Source organism: Canis lupus, chromosome 11 (genome assembly GCF_003254725.2).
Source record: "Canis lupus dingo isolate Sandy chromosome 11, ASM325472v2, whole genome shotgun sequence".
Taxonomy (NCBI): Eukaryota; Metazoa; Chordata; class Mammalia; order Carnivora; family Canidae; genus Canis; species Canis lupus.
Genome location: NC_064253.1, coordinates 64,951,121 through 64,968,516, shown reverse-complemented (window position 1 = coordinate 64,968,516; position 17,396 = coordinate 64,951,121). Strand labels below are relative to the sequence as shown.

Below are 17,396 nucleotides of genomic sequence, written 5' to 3'. Positions count from 1 at the left end.
AATAAGGCAGAGACCCTGCTCTGAATGTCTCAGCTGGATGGAGTAAGTTACTGCCACCTTCAGTATCTCCCGTGGACATTGTCTCCCTAGCTTTGCCCTCATCAGACTCTTCTGAAAAAGTGACATATTCTTTGACACTATTCAGGAAGTTGAAAAAGAAAGGTGGTAAGTGAACAATGCCTTTACTCTTACTTCCCCAGCTTAACATGTTTCTGAATTCAGAATCTCCAAGAAATGAGCCTAAATATTCCCATTTCCAATGTCAGGAAATACTGAATGATATTTAACTGAAATATGTGTAAAACAAGGAACATTTCTTAGAGGACTTGCTTGTGGTACCTTAATGAAAGGAAGGTCTCCAGGTATCAAGATTTTGAATTGTGCTGGAGGTTTGTTGCCTTGGGATGATGCGCCCTAGTAAGACTTAGAAGAGATGAAAAATACACATTTCGTTTGAAAAATGAATGAAGGGCAATTGCGCAAAGGTGTGCTAGGCGCTTTTTTTTCCAACTTAGGTGAGGGTACCTATCAGGGTTGAGATTCTGAAAGTAATTTCTCTAAAATGATTCATGCCAGAACCACAAACCTCTTGCAAAATTTTTGCCTAATTAGGTTCCTCATTTGCAGACGAAGAAACAGTGTTAAAGAATTTAAGAAATTTCTCTAATGTCATTCAACTGGAAAGAAGCTAGCATGCAAATTCAGATCTCTCAGATCCCAGAATTTGCGCTGCCTCTTAGCCATTACACTGCCTACAGTCCATCCATAGCACTCATTGCACGGTCATTATCCATCAAAGAAATGATCTAGAAATATTTTACTAATCTTCCTAGGTTATGTTGAAAGTAAACTGTTGCTTCTAAGTTGTAGCTTAACATCCCAAATGTTTGGTTCTGCGGGGTCTGCGTGGGGTTGGTGCTTACTAAAATGTTAGATGACTAGCCAAGTTTGGATGATAGCCAGTGTTAGCAATTTGAAAATGATAGCACAAGCTACAGAAAATCAGACTCAGCAAAATCATGATGTGCCATGTAGCATCCTAAATGGAGGTACTGGTAAAATATGTATATCGTAGCATCTATATATCATATACATATATACATATAGTTATTGATTCATTAGTGGCATGAATCCTACTCATGAATCCTGGTTCATGACTGTCACTGACTGTTTTTCTGGGCAGGTTTTTTGACCTCTGTTGGACCTCACTTTTCTAGTCTATAGTAAGTAGCTGGATGGTTATAAAAATTAAATGAGATAATATGTACAGAAAGCTTGCTAGGATGCTTGGCATATAGCAACTGCTTGATTAATTTAAATTTTCTACTCTACCCGTGTGGTCCTCAGTAGGGAGCGATTTTGCCCCCCAAGGGATATTTGGCAATGTCTGGAGACAATATGGGTTGTCACAGCTGGAAGGAGCTACTGTCATCTAGTGGCTAGTGGCCAGGATGCTGCCAAATATCCTACAATACATCAACAGGTTCCAAATGTCAATAGTACTGAGGTTGCAAAACTGTGTCCTGTATTGACAGAGTTAATGTTTTAGCATAAGATTAAAAAAGCATTACTGTATCTCTTTGTAAAGTTTTAGAGGAAATAGCAAAGCCATGTGATTCTATTAGTGGTAAATTATCTCTTAATTATGATCATTGCAAACATTGAATGCTCCATCTGCCCCAAACTGCTTGTGGCTTCTCAGACACTTCCAGGCCTTTTATGGTTCTGTGCTTGTGCATCTTTGTCTTCTTTGCCTAGAATATCCCACATCTTGTCTGTCCAGTAATTTCTTACCAGTACTTTAAGATTCATGACAAATTTCACTTTTTTCATGAAACTTTCCCTTTCATCCCTTCTTCCACAGAGTCATTGCCTGAGCAATAAACTTAGAGTTTTTTGGTTTTCTTAAAAAACTTTCTTTCTGTTAAAACGCCCTGTTGTATGATCATTTGGGGTAGGTCTTTCTTCTTTAATATTCTATGAATCCCTTTAGTGCAGGATTATGTTCAACGTCTCTTTCTTTTTTAATAGCCGCTGCTAAGTGGCACAGGGACTTGGAGTCAGCATTAATACATTTTGAGTGAAGAATGAATGAGTAAATAAATAAAGCAAACTGTGTGTTCAGATACTAGAACACAGCATATGGAAACTCTGCTTGGTTCCCAACTTCCTGAGAATTTTCCATTCCTTTTTTGGAGAAGTGAAGGTGAACAAGTCTACTGACCCTGAGAAGCACTGGCTTAGAATCAAAGCAAGCCATCTGGAAGGCTGAGTTCAACATAGGAAGTAGCTAATAACACATTTATCTCTTTCATGTTATCTAGATATTGACATTATTTTCCAAATCTAGTCCTAAAACTATAGCCTGTGTGCGCTTGTGTATGTGTGTGTGTGTGTGTGTGTGTGTATGTGTGTGTGTAGCTATTTGCATGTATTGATGATTGATGGCTTGGAGAAGTATTTTAATTCATGTAGCAATGCAAGATAGCATTCCAGGATGTTTTGAATTTTTACCATTTAAGCACTCATTTAACAAATATATAAAGCAAATAAATCATCATTACTATATGTAGTATAATGTTAGTAGTTGGGAAAATTTCCATTAAAACTCGAGATTTATAAATTTTGTCAAAATATAGAAGCAGGAAAAAAAATATGGAAGCAGGTGTATGAAAATATGTCACGGATCATGAAATAAGTTATAAGAAAAAATTAATCAAATGCATTTCATATGTGAAATACTGCAAACACGACCATAAATTTTAATAAAGCAAGTTTACTATTTCACCATCAATACTTAATATTTTAAACCAAAAAGAGTTGTTTTACCATTGTATGAAGTATTATTCTTAACCTAGGAAATACAAAGAAATAAATTGGAAGTCACTAGAATTAATAGATTTATAAGTTAATAAGATAAATACTTTAAAATCAATAAATTTTTATGCAAGAACATTAAGTTTAAAAAATCTTATTACATCCCATTCACAATAGTAAAAAAAAATACACATTTTCTAAGAATAACTTGAAAGAGAATTATGTGCTCCTCATGAGGAACTATACAATTTTATTGAAACTGATATATGAATAAGAAGGTCAATTTATGAATTTATGCAGAAGGAATACTAATTCCAGTCATTTTAAAAAAGATTTTTATGTATTTATTTGACAGAGCACACAGGAGGTGGAGCAGCAGGCAGAGGGAGAGGGACAAGCGGGTAGAGGCAAAGGGAGAAGCAGGCTCTCCTCTGAGCAAGGAGCCTGACATGGGGCTTGATCCCAGGACCCTGGGCTCATGGTCTGAGCTGAAGGCAGATGCTTAACAAACTAAGCCACCCAGGTACCCCAATTTCCAGTCATTCTAATACTCATGTATACTCTTCATCGTATTCTGTTTCATGGACCAAGGTATCCGTAAAGCAATAGTTAGGCATGAAGAAATATCCCTGACCACCAACCAGCCACAAACTGGACCTGGCAGCCCAAACTCTAAAATGCAGCTTCTCAATCTTGGATATTTTTGGATGTACTTTGAAATTTTGCCTCTCTGCCTTTTGTTTTTTCATTTTTATCACACTTTTTTTTCCTTTTGAGATAATGATGGTGTCACATGCAGTTTTAAGAAATAATACAGACTAATCCCCTATATCATTTTCCTAGCTTCTCCCAATAGTAACATCTTGCAAAACTGTAGAGTAACATCACAATGTGGATATTGACAGGGACGCCTTCAGGCTACGGAACAGGCTCATCACCACAAGGATTCATAATGTACTCTTTTAGAGCCCCAAATACTTCCTTCTGCTGCTAGTTGCCCTCACTTTGACCTCTTGCAAATGCTAATCTGTTCTCCATTTCTAGAATTCTGTCATTTCAAGAATGTTATATAATCATTCCCTCAACAGAGAAAGAAGGGTGGGGAGCATTGCCTTATTCCTCCCAAGTGAACATAGATATCTGTGTTCCTCATTTTGCCCCCCCCACTGACACTAATATGTATGTGTGTGAGAGGGATCCTCATTACTGCCAGATGTGGATGGAATTTCTGGTTCTAGGAAGGTCTCCTTATTGCCTTCTCAGACACTATTAAGAGGGGACCTCTTTGCTGCTTGGTGGTGATAAAAGTTCTGACTCTCCATGGACCTGACACCTCTACGTCTGGGAGAATGTGGAAGTGAGACCTAACCCTTACCCTGTCATCTCCATTGGTGTGAAAGACTCCTCTCTCTACTTGGCCTTCTCTGATACCACTCTGGCAGAGGTATTGGGGTGCCTTGCTAGAGCTTTGCAAGAGTACAAATATAGACTTCCCACTTGGTCTCTTCCTGGTATGGCTGCACTGGGTCACAGTTTTTCAGTGGTGTTTGGTTGGAGTAGAGGAGTTGACTGGTTCTTGTCTAAAAGTGTCCTAATGCCATTTCTTCACCCTTTGCCTGGAGAGAGCAGTATTTTGTTGTTTTGGGGTGTTTTGTTTTGTTTTGTTTTGTTTCGGTCCATTCCTGTTGGTGTCTTGTCACTCAGTTTTTGTCACCCTCAGTCAGGGCTATGTGAGGAAAAAAGGAACCCCAAAGAATTCACTACCATGTTGGGCTTTGATTATCAAAGTGCCTAGCTTGTCTGCCTTTTTAATAGTGTCATTTTATGTTTATTTTATATATAACATTCAGGGTTTTTAGTTGGATTTAGCAGGAAGACTAAGAAAAAGTACATCTACTCCATCTTCTCAGAAACAAATTCTTTTCCTTTTTGTGTGTATCGTATCTTCTCTGGTTACAGATTTTTCCACATTGGTTGGATCAATCCAACAGTGGTATTGCTTTTTATGTGTTATCTTAATTAGGAATACCTTTTGTGGAAGTATGGTAATGTCTGTTTTTCCCACATTTTATGCCCAGTAATGATTTATTTCTATTAAAACCAAAAGTAAAGTAGAAAAAAAAAAAAACTAATGGTCAATAAATAAAGGATAACAATTTTAAAAAAAGTTATTGAGAAAAAAAATCTTGATTTTTGTTTGCAATTAAGCAAAAAAAAAAAAAGCATTCAGCATAGCTCAAAGTTCTGAAATGATCCTTATGCATAGGGGAAAAATGAGAGTGACTGAATCATATCATGTGTTTGAGAATGAAATATTATTGTCCCTCAAAATAATTCTCCAGAAGTCACCCAGAATGATCTTGTCGCATACCTTAACTTGAACATTGTCCTTATTCTTGCTGTTTTAAGGATAAACTCCTAGCTTTTGAATGCGACCTATCCTATCTTCATGGTTTTGGCACCCACTTCGTTTTCTAGCCTCACCCGTCTGTACTCCAGCCAGAGTGAATGCTTGTTTTCTCAAGCATGCTCTCTCTTGCCTCTGGGCCTGCACGTGTTGATCCCTCTGTTTTGAATGCCATCACCCTACACCTCTGCTTCTCACTTGTGTGCATGGTTCTGGTCTCATTCTGAAATCACTTTGATTGACAAAGCTTACCTGACCACCCTCCCTGCTTCAAATCTAGGTAATCTCTCTCTTATGTGCTGTCATATAACATGGTACTTTGCCCTTTTAATCATCTGTATAAGACTACAATGGCTATAAGGGTACAGATGGAGTCCTGTCTTACTCTCTATCCCTAGTATTCCATTACCTGTAATATCCTTCTCATCCCTACAGAGGGTCATGAAATTTTAGTGTTACAACTATGTTGTAATGGAAAAACCAGTTCTTTAATTGGTTATATAACTTAGAGAAGGGCAGACATATAACTTAGAGAAGTGTCAGAGCCAGGAATAATTACCAGAATTCTCATCTAAGGATTCTCACTTGATCCTTTGCACCACACCCGACTTTAATGGATGAAATGGGAGAAAGGTGGTGACATGGTGAAGTTTAATGTGTTGAAAGCAGTGCAATTGCCAAAGTAAAACACTTATAATTTTATTTACACATGGATTATTCAGAAAATAATCCAAACATCTTAATATGGGAATATGGAAGGAAAAATATTGCTGGATGAGTGGACTACTTCGAGGTACAGTAGACTAGACCACACAGATATCAGAATGAATGCTGGGTGGAACAGATCATTCTGAATTGGGTTTTATGGAAACTACAGAAGGAAATAATTTGAATCTATGCATTGACTTCTTTATCAAATATCTTTTAGGTATTTTTGGAAGATAGGATTTTGCATAGTACTTGCCTTAAAGTGGCTTATTATGAAATGGAGCTATAATAATACAGAAGTCAGAATGTGGGGTATAAACAAAGCATTATGGTTAATCCAGTTCTAAGCAGCTGAGATTAAATGAAAATTAAAATGATATGACATATATCATATACAAAATGTTATAGCTGTTCTAAAAATATTTGCTTTCGGTTATGTGGGTTATGGGATTTGCACCGGGTTTGAGTGATAGGATTTGGACAGTTAGAAATAGGAGATACCACTGTGGAGGACAGAATGTACAGACCTGTGATGGGGATTAGTAGTAGCTTGTATGGACGGGTGAATGGCCTACATCTATGAACATAGTGGGGTTCAGGGCAAGAAACGTAGGGAATAGGAACTAGATTGTACTAGGACTTAAATTCCAGGCTACAGAGATGGCCTTTGGTTAATTGGCAACTGCAAAGAATGGATGATTTCTGAGCAAGAAAGCTGTGTTATAGGGATATTAATTTGGCATCTGTGGACAAAAATCACTGCCTGTGGAGAAACCTAGAAGAGTTATATGCATGGAGTTTACAGAATCAATCGAGTCATAAGATCCTAATTTAACGTTAACAACAATGGAAAACAAAAGGTAGCCACATCTGCAAACTCCCCAAGATCTTCAAGTCTCATTGAAGCGAAGTAGAGATGCTGAGGGAAGGCAAGTATGGCCTAAGACCTTACTCGTAATTCACCACTCCTTGTAAGACCACAGGGAAATGACTTTGGCAGCAAACACTAAACCATACCCAGAATTTCTCTTGCTTTCTTACTGCCAAGGTTGTTCTTAGATCCAAAGTGTGCCATTTCTCTTTCCTTCGGACGAGTTAACATTTCAATAGCTGTGCATTAGTCCCATTGTAAACATTGTTAAGATATTGAAATACTTATGTTCTGGTTGGTGAATAGCTACCACTCTAAGTCTCTTGAATATTCCTTGACTGATCTGAGCCCTTTCCCAGGCTCCCTGGCACCTGTGTCACAGTCTAGCACCTGTAGGGGTAACATCTGGCAGACAAGGGGGCCTATAGAAGTCTGCTTGATGCTACAGCTGATGTCTATTGTCATTGATCAATGATTGTGTCGTTCTGAGTTGTAATATTTTGAATAGTACCCTTACCATGGTTGGAGCTTTCTTCCAGAAGGTTCTTAAGTTCCTCAAGCAATAGACATTCCTATACCTGTATCCTATACATATATTCCTATACATGTCTGAATCTCAGGGATAGATCTATCCTATGTTCAAGTTGAAATCCTGTTACGCTGAAACTCCTAGGATTTCACATTTAAATAGCTGGTTGTTTTGTTTGTTTTGTTTTGTTTTAAAGAGAACATATCTATGCCTTTATTTATTTACTTTTCAGTAGGTTTAAATCCTTGAGGAGTATATAGCATTACATGGATTCTGTGGCCAATGGCCTTAACAGGAAGGTTGCTTTGGTATTTGGCATGGACCATGCCACTGTTTCTGGTAGCATGAGTTAAGTTTCCCCAGATTATTCTGTTGGGCTTTTTTGTTTTTTGTTTGTTTGTTTTTGGTTTGGCACCCGAAGTCACTGTGTTGTTCTTTGTTTTATATGAAGAAGCACATCTCTTGCCTAAATAGAATCCAGTTTCACCTCAAGCATAAACACCTTCAATTTTACGGAGAGCTGTGTGCTCCCCTGGTTCCAGAAACCCCACATGTAGCCAGCAAACATGGCCTTGGACCACAGCCTTCCAGACATTTTTGTCATTTTAGGAGTTCTGTTCCCAGCAGGCCTCCACAGGCTCCAAATTGGCCTGATTAATTGGTAATTTTAAAAACTATTAATACCTAGTGCCAGTGAGAATACAGTGCGATACTTACTTTTAGTTCTAATAATGGAAATATAAAGTAATTTGGCAGTAGGCTGAGGAGTTTGAAAAGTTAATATTATTTTGCTTGAGAAAAAAGAATTTCAGTGGATGAAAGAAACAAGGAAACAAAGCAAGTTGTTGATAATGATAAAAAATTGAAATCAGCTTACCAATGTGGATTAGCTTACGGTAAATTTTATTTTCTTCGTTATATGATTCTGAGTTATTGGCTATTTTAGAAAGAATAAACAAGGTTAAAGATAATTTTTAAATCTCCATGGCCTCTCCTAAAAGTACTTGCCTACAAAGTTTCTGTTATAAAACTTTGGATGATCTCACATTTTTCCTCATCCAGACAGTAAACACCTTAAGACAATTAAGAACACAGAGTTTTCTTTATCCATTCATCTTTCGTTAACAAAAACACTTTGCCTAAGTATTCTGGACTTAGCCAGGTTGTATTTCTCTGTGTGTGTGTGTGTGTGTGTGTGTGTTACATATATTAATTCTTAACGTATAATAATTACTTTGCTGATGCATCCTCTTTTCAGACATGGTCTTTTGAGGGTTTTATTTTTTGGTTTTTTGACAGACTTGTCCTGATCCATCAGTAATCTCTGAACAGATGCTTATATTTGCAACATGGCATCCTACAACCAGTGTGCCATTTGCTGCTTTGGCACCACACAGTTGCTCAAATTCACAATTTTGTCCAAATATGCTGTACTTCAGCCAAATAAGCTAAGCAATCGCAGGAAGATTGACAGGATGCCAATTCATTTACCACAGATTCAGTTGTGCAGCATCCAAGGCAGTTAAAAGTCTCCTTATCTAATTTATTAATGAAAATGGAAAGGATCTTGGCTGTCTCGTAAAGGCAAGTTTCCTCGTATCATGCCTACGTCCTTGTCTTGTAATTGGGAAAATATTGGCTCAATGTGGGGAAAACTGCTTCTCTTCTAGGGCAGTGAATCCTCAAAATCTTCGCACAACTATTTGTAGGAACAGATCCTTATTCAGATCAAATCCATAAAGTTTAGAAGGAGCATGATGTTGTAATAATAAAGAGCCTTTCTCTGGGGGCCCAGACACTTGCTTGGTGTCCTTCCTAGAGAGAACAGAAACTAGGGCTTTTGAGTTGCATGTCTCTTGAATGGCATTACAATCTATCTGAATAGGCACCTTTGTAGTTGTGTAATGCAGCTACCTTACCACTATAGTCTTCAAAGGAACTTACTAGCCTTTCAAGGAATTGTTCAAGGAAAAGAGGTCTTAATACTTAACAAATTTTAAAAAATTAATCTTGGATTATGTGTATGAAGGAATTTTATAAAATATTTGTTATTGTATAATATATGCTATTTATATTAACTAAAATAGTCATCTAACAAATTAGTGAGTAAGATGGATTAGAAAGAATGGAGGCTTCTTTGTATTTCACAAATTCCAAAGTGGTTGACGTTTTAATTTATTTCAGTCAAAGAATTGCACTGTCAGCCGAAGAAAAACTAACATTAGCACAACATAACTTCAAGAATCACACTTCCAGTAATAGTAGCTGATAACCGCCAAGATGTTTCTGAAAAGAGAACGTGCTTATTTTACCAACAACTAAAAGAGCAATTAAGAAACAATATTGGGTACATTTCCAGGAAGGAAACATTTCATATTAAAAAGAAAAGAACATACCCCCAGCCCTTTACCATCACTTGTGAAACTTGCTCAAACCACAGTTTTATTTCGTCTTTTCAACTTTTGCTTGGTTTTAGATGAGGAATTTCCCACCCCCCCTTGGGTATCAAAGAAGTTGATTACACCTCTCCCACTAGAATTGTGCAATGCCTTTAAATAGTTCTCCTAAAGTCTGTTTTCCATTATCATTATGAATTTCACAATACGTTTCCAAATGTACTTTTGGATATTTTTATCCAAAACACTGTTCTCCAGTGTTGTCAACTCTTGATTACTCAAAACATTTTGGAAGGTAATATTGTTAAGATTGCTTCCTTTTTTATGTAATAATATTTTCAAATAAATTATAAAATCCGTAAACAGAATCTTACTGCTCATATGGAAGACTTCTTTAACTTACTTTCTAGTATTATTCTATTTATAGAATCATCAAATGTTAGAAATTGAAAAAGCCATAGTCATCATTAGTTGTAACGTCTGTATTTTATAAGAAAAGAAAAGAAAATCACTTGCCAGGGACGATATAGCTTGCCAGTAGAAGAGCCAAGGTTGCAATTCAGTTGTCTTGACCCCAAGTCTAGCATTCTTTCACTTCACTCGATTATTATTCTCTCTGACTATAGTCCTTCCTCCACATTAGGCCCACCTCTGCCTTCCAAAAGAGCTTGTTTACCCTTGCCCTTCTTTGATTGAGTGACTGTTGATCAGGAAATGGGATGGCTAATGACTAGGTCAGATCACTGGAAGCCTCTCTGAACATACAAGAACATGTTGCCTACTGAGAGAAAGAGACAAGTGCATCTGTTACATACAGTGTGACATGTGCCAGAACAGAGGTAAGGGAAATGTACTCTGGGGCCTCAGAAATTAAGGCAACAAAATCTGAAAAAGTTGGAGGAGCTATCTAGAATGAGTTAGTCTTGAAGGCTGCTGGAGGTTCACTCAGAAAAAGGAAAGCATACACAAAGGCAGAAGCTAAGTAGAAGTTAAGAAAAAGAGGTGATATTTATCAGAGCATCTGCCAGGTGCAACAACTCGAGAAAGGAAGTATAATTGTCTCTTTTATTGAGAAAGTTCAGAGTTGGGGACCTTATTCTAAAAATTTACTGAATGCTAACTACACGCCAGACATTGTTGCTTTACTTATATTATTTAGGTCAATCCTAACAACAAAATTTATAAGGGAAGTACTACTGATATTACACACAAAGAAACCAAGTCTCAGAGAAATGAAGCAATTGTTCAAACTCCCCAGTCCAGTAAATTGAGGTAGGGGAGGTGTGGTGCAAGAATAGGCTCTCCTTGATTCTGAAGCAGATTCTAACCAAGATACAGAATTCACAGGTCCCTTGTATCAGAGGTACAGGAAGGTTACAGACAGATCAAAGATGTCCTTAGATGTCAGAGTGAAGAGAGAGTGCTTCATCCTGGTGGTGCGGTTTTTAAGTAGAAAGTTATTTGATCAGATTTATATTTTAGGAAGATGTTCAGGCAGCAACATTCATGGTGGAATAAAGAACAGGTCTGAAGGCTGAAGGATCAGTAAAGGGCTTGTAAAAGCCTGAATGAGAGATGGAAAGTCCAGATCTAAGAGAGGGCAATGCTGATGGAGGGAGGGGGAAATGAGGATTTTTAAGGAGTAAAAGCCAAACATCATGGTTTTCATTTGGATATTGGAGGAGATAGAGGGAGAAGAAGGAATCAAAGTGATCTCTGAGGTCAGAGAACTAGTAACCATGAAATGAAATATAGCATTGGGAACAATGACTTTCTTTTACATAAAATTTTAATTTACTTTTCGTTGTTTTTGCCCAAGTAATACCTATTCAGTGTAGCAAAACTAGAAAATGTAGATCAACAGAAGTGAACCTGAAAGTCTCATAATTCTACCAGGAATATAGATATTATTTCTTAATAATATAGCCTTAAAGATCATTTCCTTCAAGTCTTATATATGTACTTATAAGCCAAAAAAGGATCACATAATGTACATAGTGTTTGAAACCAGCTTTTTTTTTTTTTACCCTTGACCACATAATTTGGATGATTTTCTATGTCAAGAATTGTTATTTTTGTGGCTAATATTCCACTGGATGGATGTGTCGTAAGAATTTAATAAACTCCTCATCTCTTGACATTTGTGTTGATAGCCAGTACAGAATGTGCAATTGTAAACAACAATTATACATACGTGTTTACTTACCTTTATGTGGGTCAAATTCTTAGAAATTTCCTTTCTAAGGAAAAGTGCTTTTGATAAAGCACTTGCTTTATCAAAAGGAAAGCTCCATTTGAGGCTTTCGATGTCTACTTTTAGCTTGTCCTACAGAGTTGGGGGGATCCTATTGCCAGTAAACCTGTGAGCAAATAGGTTCTCTCCTTGGATGCAATGTTGTCTTTCTGCTGAAGTATTTTTCATAGGTCACATACCATTATAACTATTTTTATAATCAAGAATTGCAGAAGCATGATTATTTTTTTCTGATAATTACATTATATTATGAATCTTGTCTTTTCTTATTTTAGCCTATTATAGTGGTTAATACAAGGATTTTAACATCCAAGAGACCTGCCTGGATGATTTTTGAGGCACAGCACATGTAGTGGTAAAGAACATGGACTCGATAAAAATTATCTAGATTCAAATCCCAGCTCTGCCATTTACTCAATGTAACTTCGGCAAGTTATAACCTCTTACTTACTGCCTTATTTTTCTCCTCTATAAAATGAGATTAATAATACTAACTACTTCATAGGCTTTTAAGGGGATTAAAAAGATAATATTTAAAAAATATATAAAACATTTCCTGGGACATAGTAAATGCCATATAAATATTTGCTTTAATATTGTAGCTCTATCCTTCCTCTCAATTTTGTTGTAAACCTTAACAAAATCCTTTATAGGGGCACCTGGATAAATTCAGTGGTTGAGCGTCTGCCTTGGGCTCAGGTCATGATCCTAGAGTTCCAGGATCCAGTTCCTCATCAGGGTCCCTGCAGGGAGCCTGCTTCTCCTTCTGCCTATGTCTCTGCCTTTCTCTCTGTGTCTCTCTAATGAATAAATAAATAAATAATCTTTTAAAAAATTCCTTATAAAAAAACAAAATAAGCCAGACCAAAATGATAAGAGTAATAAATAAGTAAGTCAGACCTTATGTCCCCAGAAACAAGCCTTAAACAAATTGACAACAAGGAAGAGGAAAGGAGCGTGCTACCACTTAAAAACATTTGACTTGCTAATTAAAAAATGTAAATGTAATTTTGAATTTTTTGCTATAAAAACGCAGTAAATCAATGTTAAGTATAAAAAAGGCTCTAGCTCTATCACCTACTTAGTAACCTCCATCAAGTCTAAAAATCTAAGCCTTAATTTTTCATCTTTTAACATGGACATAATACTAAGAAAATTAATGCATTTATTAATAACAATATCATTAATACTACTTACTAATACTGTGTAGACTAAATGAGACAATTTATATAAATATCATCCTATAAGCACACCTTACTGGGTGCTACTGTTTTTAAATACTCAAATGCATACTTGACAGTGCCACATTGAATTAGCTGAGCATTGCCAGTCCCTCTGTTCTGCAATTTCCTTTTTTATTTGAATTCTCAATTTTGAGTTATTTTATTGATGTATAACTCCAGAGAGGAAGTTACAGCTTCAAAGCTACTTTGTCAGTACAGAGGGAGGGTATGAAGCAAGGTCAATTAGATGCTGACTTCACTATTTTTGTGTGCCTTTCTCTGAGCTGAGGAAAGCAGAGTCTTAGTTCTTTTTTCTTCAAAGGGCCTATTTCCCAGCAGTTGGATTATTTCCCTCAAACTCTTCACTTTCTCCTGTCTTTAATCACATGATTTGAATAGAAACAGTGGGCTCAGTGCTTTTTGCTTATGTAGTTCTCCTCTGCTGGGAGAGGGTGCAGGAGTGCTGTGGGGGTGGTGGGGCTGCACAGGGCAGGTCACGAGAATATGGACTCAGCAATTTTTATTCAGTTTTTTTTCACATGTCACATATCACTGATTCCTTTTAGTTCCCAAGGTGCGTTGCTATTTTTTCCCCCACAAATAAGCCCAGACATCTCATGCTGTGTTGTGTTGTAATTGTAACTCATTGTGGGACTTTGGAGGCTACATCACTCCTTGAATGAGTAAAGAAGATATCACACACTCACACACACACACACACACACACACACACCCCACAGTGCAATATTACTCAGCCATCAAAAAGGATATTTGCCATTTGCAACAACATGGATGGAACTAGAGTGTATTATGCTAAGTGAAATAAGTCAGTCAGAGAAAGACAAATACCATATGATTTCACTTATATGTGGGATTTAAGAAACAAAACAGATGAACGCAGGGGAAGTGGGGGCAGAGAGAGGGAAGCAAACCATAAGAAACTCTTAACAAAGAACAAATTGAGTGTTGATGGAGGGAATGGGTGGGGATGGGCTAGATGGGTGATGCGCTGTAAGGAGGGCACTTGTGATGAGCACTGGGTGTTATATATTAGTGAAAATTACTAAATTCTACTCCTGAAACTAATATTATACTATATGTTAACTAACTAGAATTTAAATAAAAATTGGAATGGAAAAAAACTCTCAAAACTACATCATTCTTACAGAAAGAATCTTTGTCTCTGGCTTTGTTTGAATTATACTATTATTTCTATGAAAAGATATTCATTGCATTTTTTTCTGCCTACTTAGTCTCAAAAATGCTGTTAACTATCAATTCATGTGCCATAAATTAATGTAAAATGGACTTCCACAGCTTGCCCGTCTGGGACGTACAAACCAGAAGGTTCTCCAGGAGGACTCAGTACTTGCCTTCCATGTCCTGATGAAAATCACACCTCTCCACCTGGAAGTACATCCCCGGAAGACTGTGTCTGCAAGGAGGGATATCGGGCATCCGGCCAGACCTGTGAAGGTCAGTCTCTCACATTTGGCAAATAAGAAATATAAAAGCTGATCTCTTTGAGAGAAATGATGCCAGTGTTTCCATCCAATTCATTTTAAGTGATCTTTAGTATTCCTTTCTCTAATCTTATTTGGGAGAAGTTCTTTGTTTTTATTCAGTAACATTTCTTATCATTGCATAGACCTATATCTTGCTCCAGAGAAAGTGGATCTGAGACCCCCAGGAGGTTAGAACCATGAAACCAGAAAAATTTAGTACTTGAAAAAGATCTAAGATGAATCTAAAAGCTACAAATCTAATAACAAATTTGATAACAAATGAGCTGGGTTTTGGCTCTAGTGATATTTAAATCCATTTAAAGAGAATATTTTTATGAATAAAGTATCTTGATGTTACTCATATAAAAAGTTAAAACTATTTAATTAGCCTGTCAATGTACCAGAGGCTGTGGGATTTGAAGCAGACATACTTTGTTTGACTTATTCTTTGTTTCATGTCACCTTAATTAAGAAGGAAAATAGCTAGTGACATATGAAGATCAAGAACTGGAAAGTCTCATATACACCTAGATAACAAAACATTTTTAAACTTAAAAGATAATATTTAGTTTGTTTAAAAAATATAATTGTAAGTAAATGCATACCTAATAGGAGTGAGATATAAGGCTTTTTCTTCCAAATATGCACTTAGAAATTGAAATGCAGTAAATAGGAATGATGTGGGTAATTGAGCTGTGTGTATAAAATGTCCTCTTACACAAACAAAGAAAAGGAGGCTGCTTCAAAGGCTAATTTTGCTTTTTTATTTTCTTTCTGTAAATGTTAGTGGTCCACTGCCCTGCCCTGAAGCCTCCTGAAAACGGTTACTTTATCCAGAACACTTGTAACAACCACTTCAATGCAGCCTGTGGGGTCCGATGTCACCCTGGATTTGACCTCGTGGGAAGCAGCATCCTCTTGTGTCTACCCAATGGTTTGTGGTCCGGTTCAGAGAGCTCCTGCAGAGGTATGCAAACTGCCAGTTCACATTGTTTATTGATTGCCTTGCTTGATTTCCTCGACTTAAACTTTAATGGACCAGTTGAGTTCTTTGTTTCTTGTAATTTCATAGACCACAGACCACAGAAAGAGAAAAAATTATAGGACAGTTGAAGTCAGGACTACCAAGTTCAATTGACCACATCATCATAAACTATGCCCTCTATGTTTCTTTTATGAACAAGCAAAGAGCAAAGAAAGGGGCTTCCTGGGAAGGAAATGGACAGGTTACCCCAAACCTCAGATTTCAAGCAGCCAAGATAGGTTGCCAAGGAGAGTCTTGGAATGGTTGGAATGAGGGCTTTGATGACTAATGTCACTGGAGGACTGGGAACTACACCAGGGTCCTGCAACGTGAGCAGTGAGCCAACTTGTATGTCTCCAGCCTTTGCTCAGAAAGACAGCATGCTACAGAAAGTGGGAATTTGCTAAAGTGAGATCCCAAAGAGCCTAGTCAGGCCAGTTGATACAGAGATGGTACCTTGAATAGAACCTAAGGCTCCCACATCAAATAAAGAGAAAAAAACAAATAAGAATGGTACTTTAGTTCACCTCCACTCTTGCCATACCTAGGATCTCCTGCACACACAACTTCCTAAGGTTTTTTTTAAATAAGTACAGTTTAAAAAAAAAAAAAAGGTTTATTATTTGAGAGAGAGAGAGAGAGAGAGCATGTGTGAATAGTGGGGAGAAGCAGAGGGAAATAATCTCAGGCAGACTCCCTGCTGAGTGCAGAGCTGGATGGGGGGCTCACTCTCATGACCCTGAGATCATGAATTGTCAGGTGTCCCTGGACAATTTCTTAAGGTTTCACAAGTAGAGTTGGAAGAGAGGGTTATCTAAGAAGCCAAAGGACTTGAGAATTTACCCTCTGCCTACAGTTGCCAGATGAAACACAGGACAGCCAGTGAGATGCGAATTTTAGACAAACAACAGTTTTTAGGATAAGTAAGGCTCATACAAGATTAGGGACTTACTATGCTAAAAATGAGGAGTTGATTTTCTAAAACTCAGTTTTACCTGACTCTCCTCATTTGTGTTTGTTTTGCTACATCTGGCAGCCTCACCCCTACCATGTCCCCCAGGCATCTTTTAGCAGTACGCTTTGGGATTTGATTGCTCCAGGACCCCACAGCACACAGCTCCCTAGAGTCCAGTAGGGAGCTTTCTCCCCTTTCATCAGGGAAGGTGATCCACTCAGGTTCTGAGGTCATCTGTGAACCCCAGGAGACCACCACTGCAGTTATCAGCTACCAGCATGGACCCTATCCATAAATACGAACCTGCTTGACTCAAGTCCCAAGCCATTCTCTTCTCTGTATCTACAAAACAAGAAGAAATCAGCAAAATTATACAAGGGGGACCTGAAAGAAAAGGGGATCAAATGGAATCACTGAGATTCCAAGGTAGTTACAGTGGTAACTAAGGCCAGGATTCCAAGAAATGGGAAAAATCTGAAAACAAAAGGACTTCTCGGGGGCAAGGGGTGAGGGAGTGGGGAAAAGGTTATAGAACACAATGAATGGCCATAGTTAAAAGCCAAATTAATAAGTTAGAAAACCAGCTCAAGAAACTCTTCTGAAAGTAGAGCACAATTTCAAAGATTAAAAAAATACTAAATAAAGTGACATGCGAATAGTTCCAGGAAATAGACTCTTCTTCTTATGTTAGGAACCTAGAGAGAGAA

At 37.4% G+C, this 17,396-nt stretch overlaps 1 protein-coding gene and 1 pseudogene across 3 annotated transcripts in view; one reads left to right on the top strand and one right to left on the bottom strand.

The window, feature by feature from the left end:
* The window catches only part of SVEP1 (sushi, von Willebrand factor type A, EGF and pentraxin domain containing 1), a 182,189-nt gene that overhangs the window by 41,645 nt on the left and 123,148 nt on the right, over positions 1–17,396 (top strand). For all 3 annotated transcript variants that reach the window (XM_025433368.3, XM_049116369.1, XM_049116368.1), the window contains exons 4-5: positions 14,523–14,681; positions 15,498–15,677. In XM_025433368.3, the coding sequence (XP_025289153.3) occupies positions 14,523–14,681; positions 15,498–15,677 (339 nt within the window). The remainder of the gene's footprint in view (positions 1–14,522; positions 14,682–15,497; positions 15,678–17,396) is intronic.
* LOC125752161 (60S ribosomal protein L35a-like) lies at positions 7,554–7,927 on the bottom strand (annotated as a pseudogene).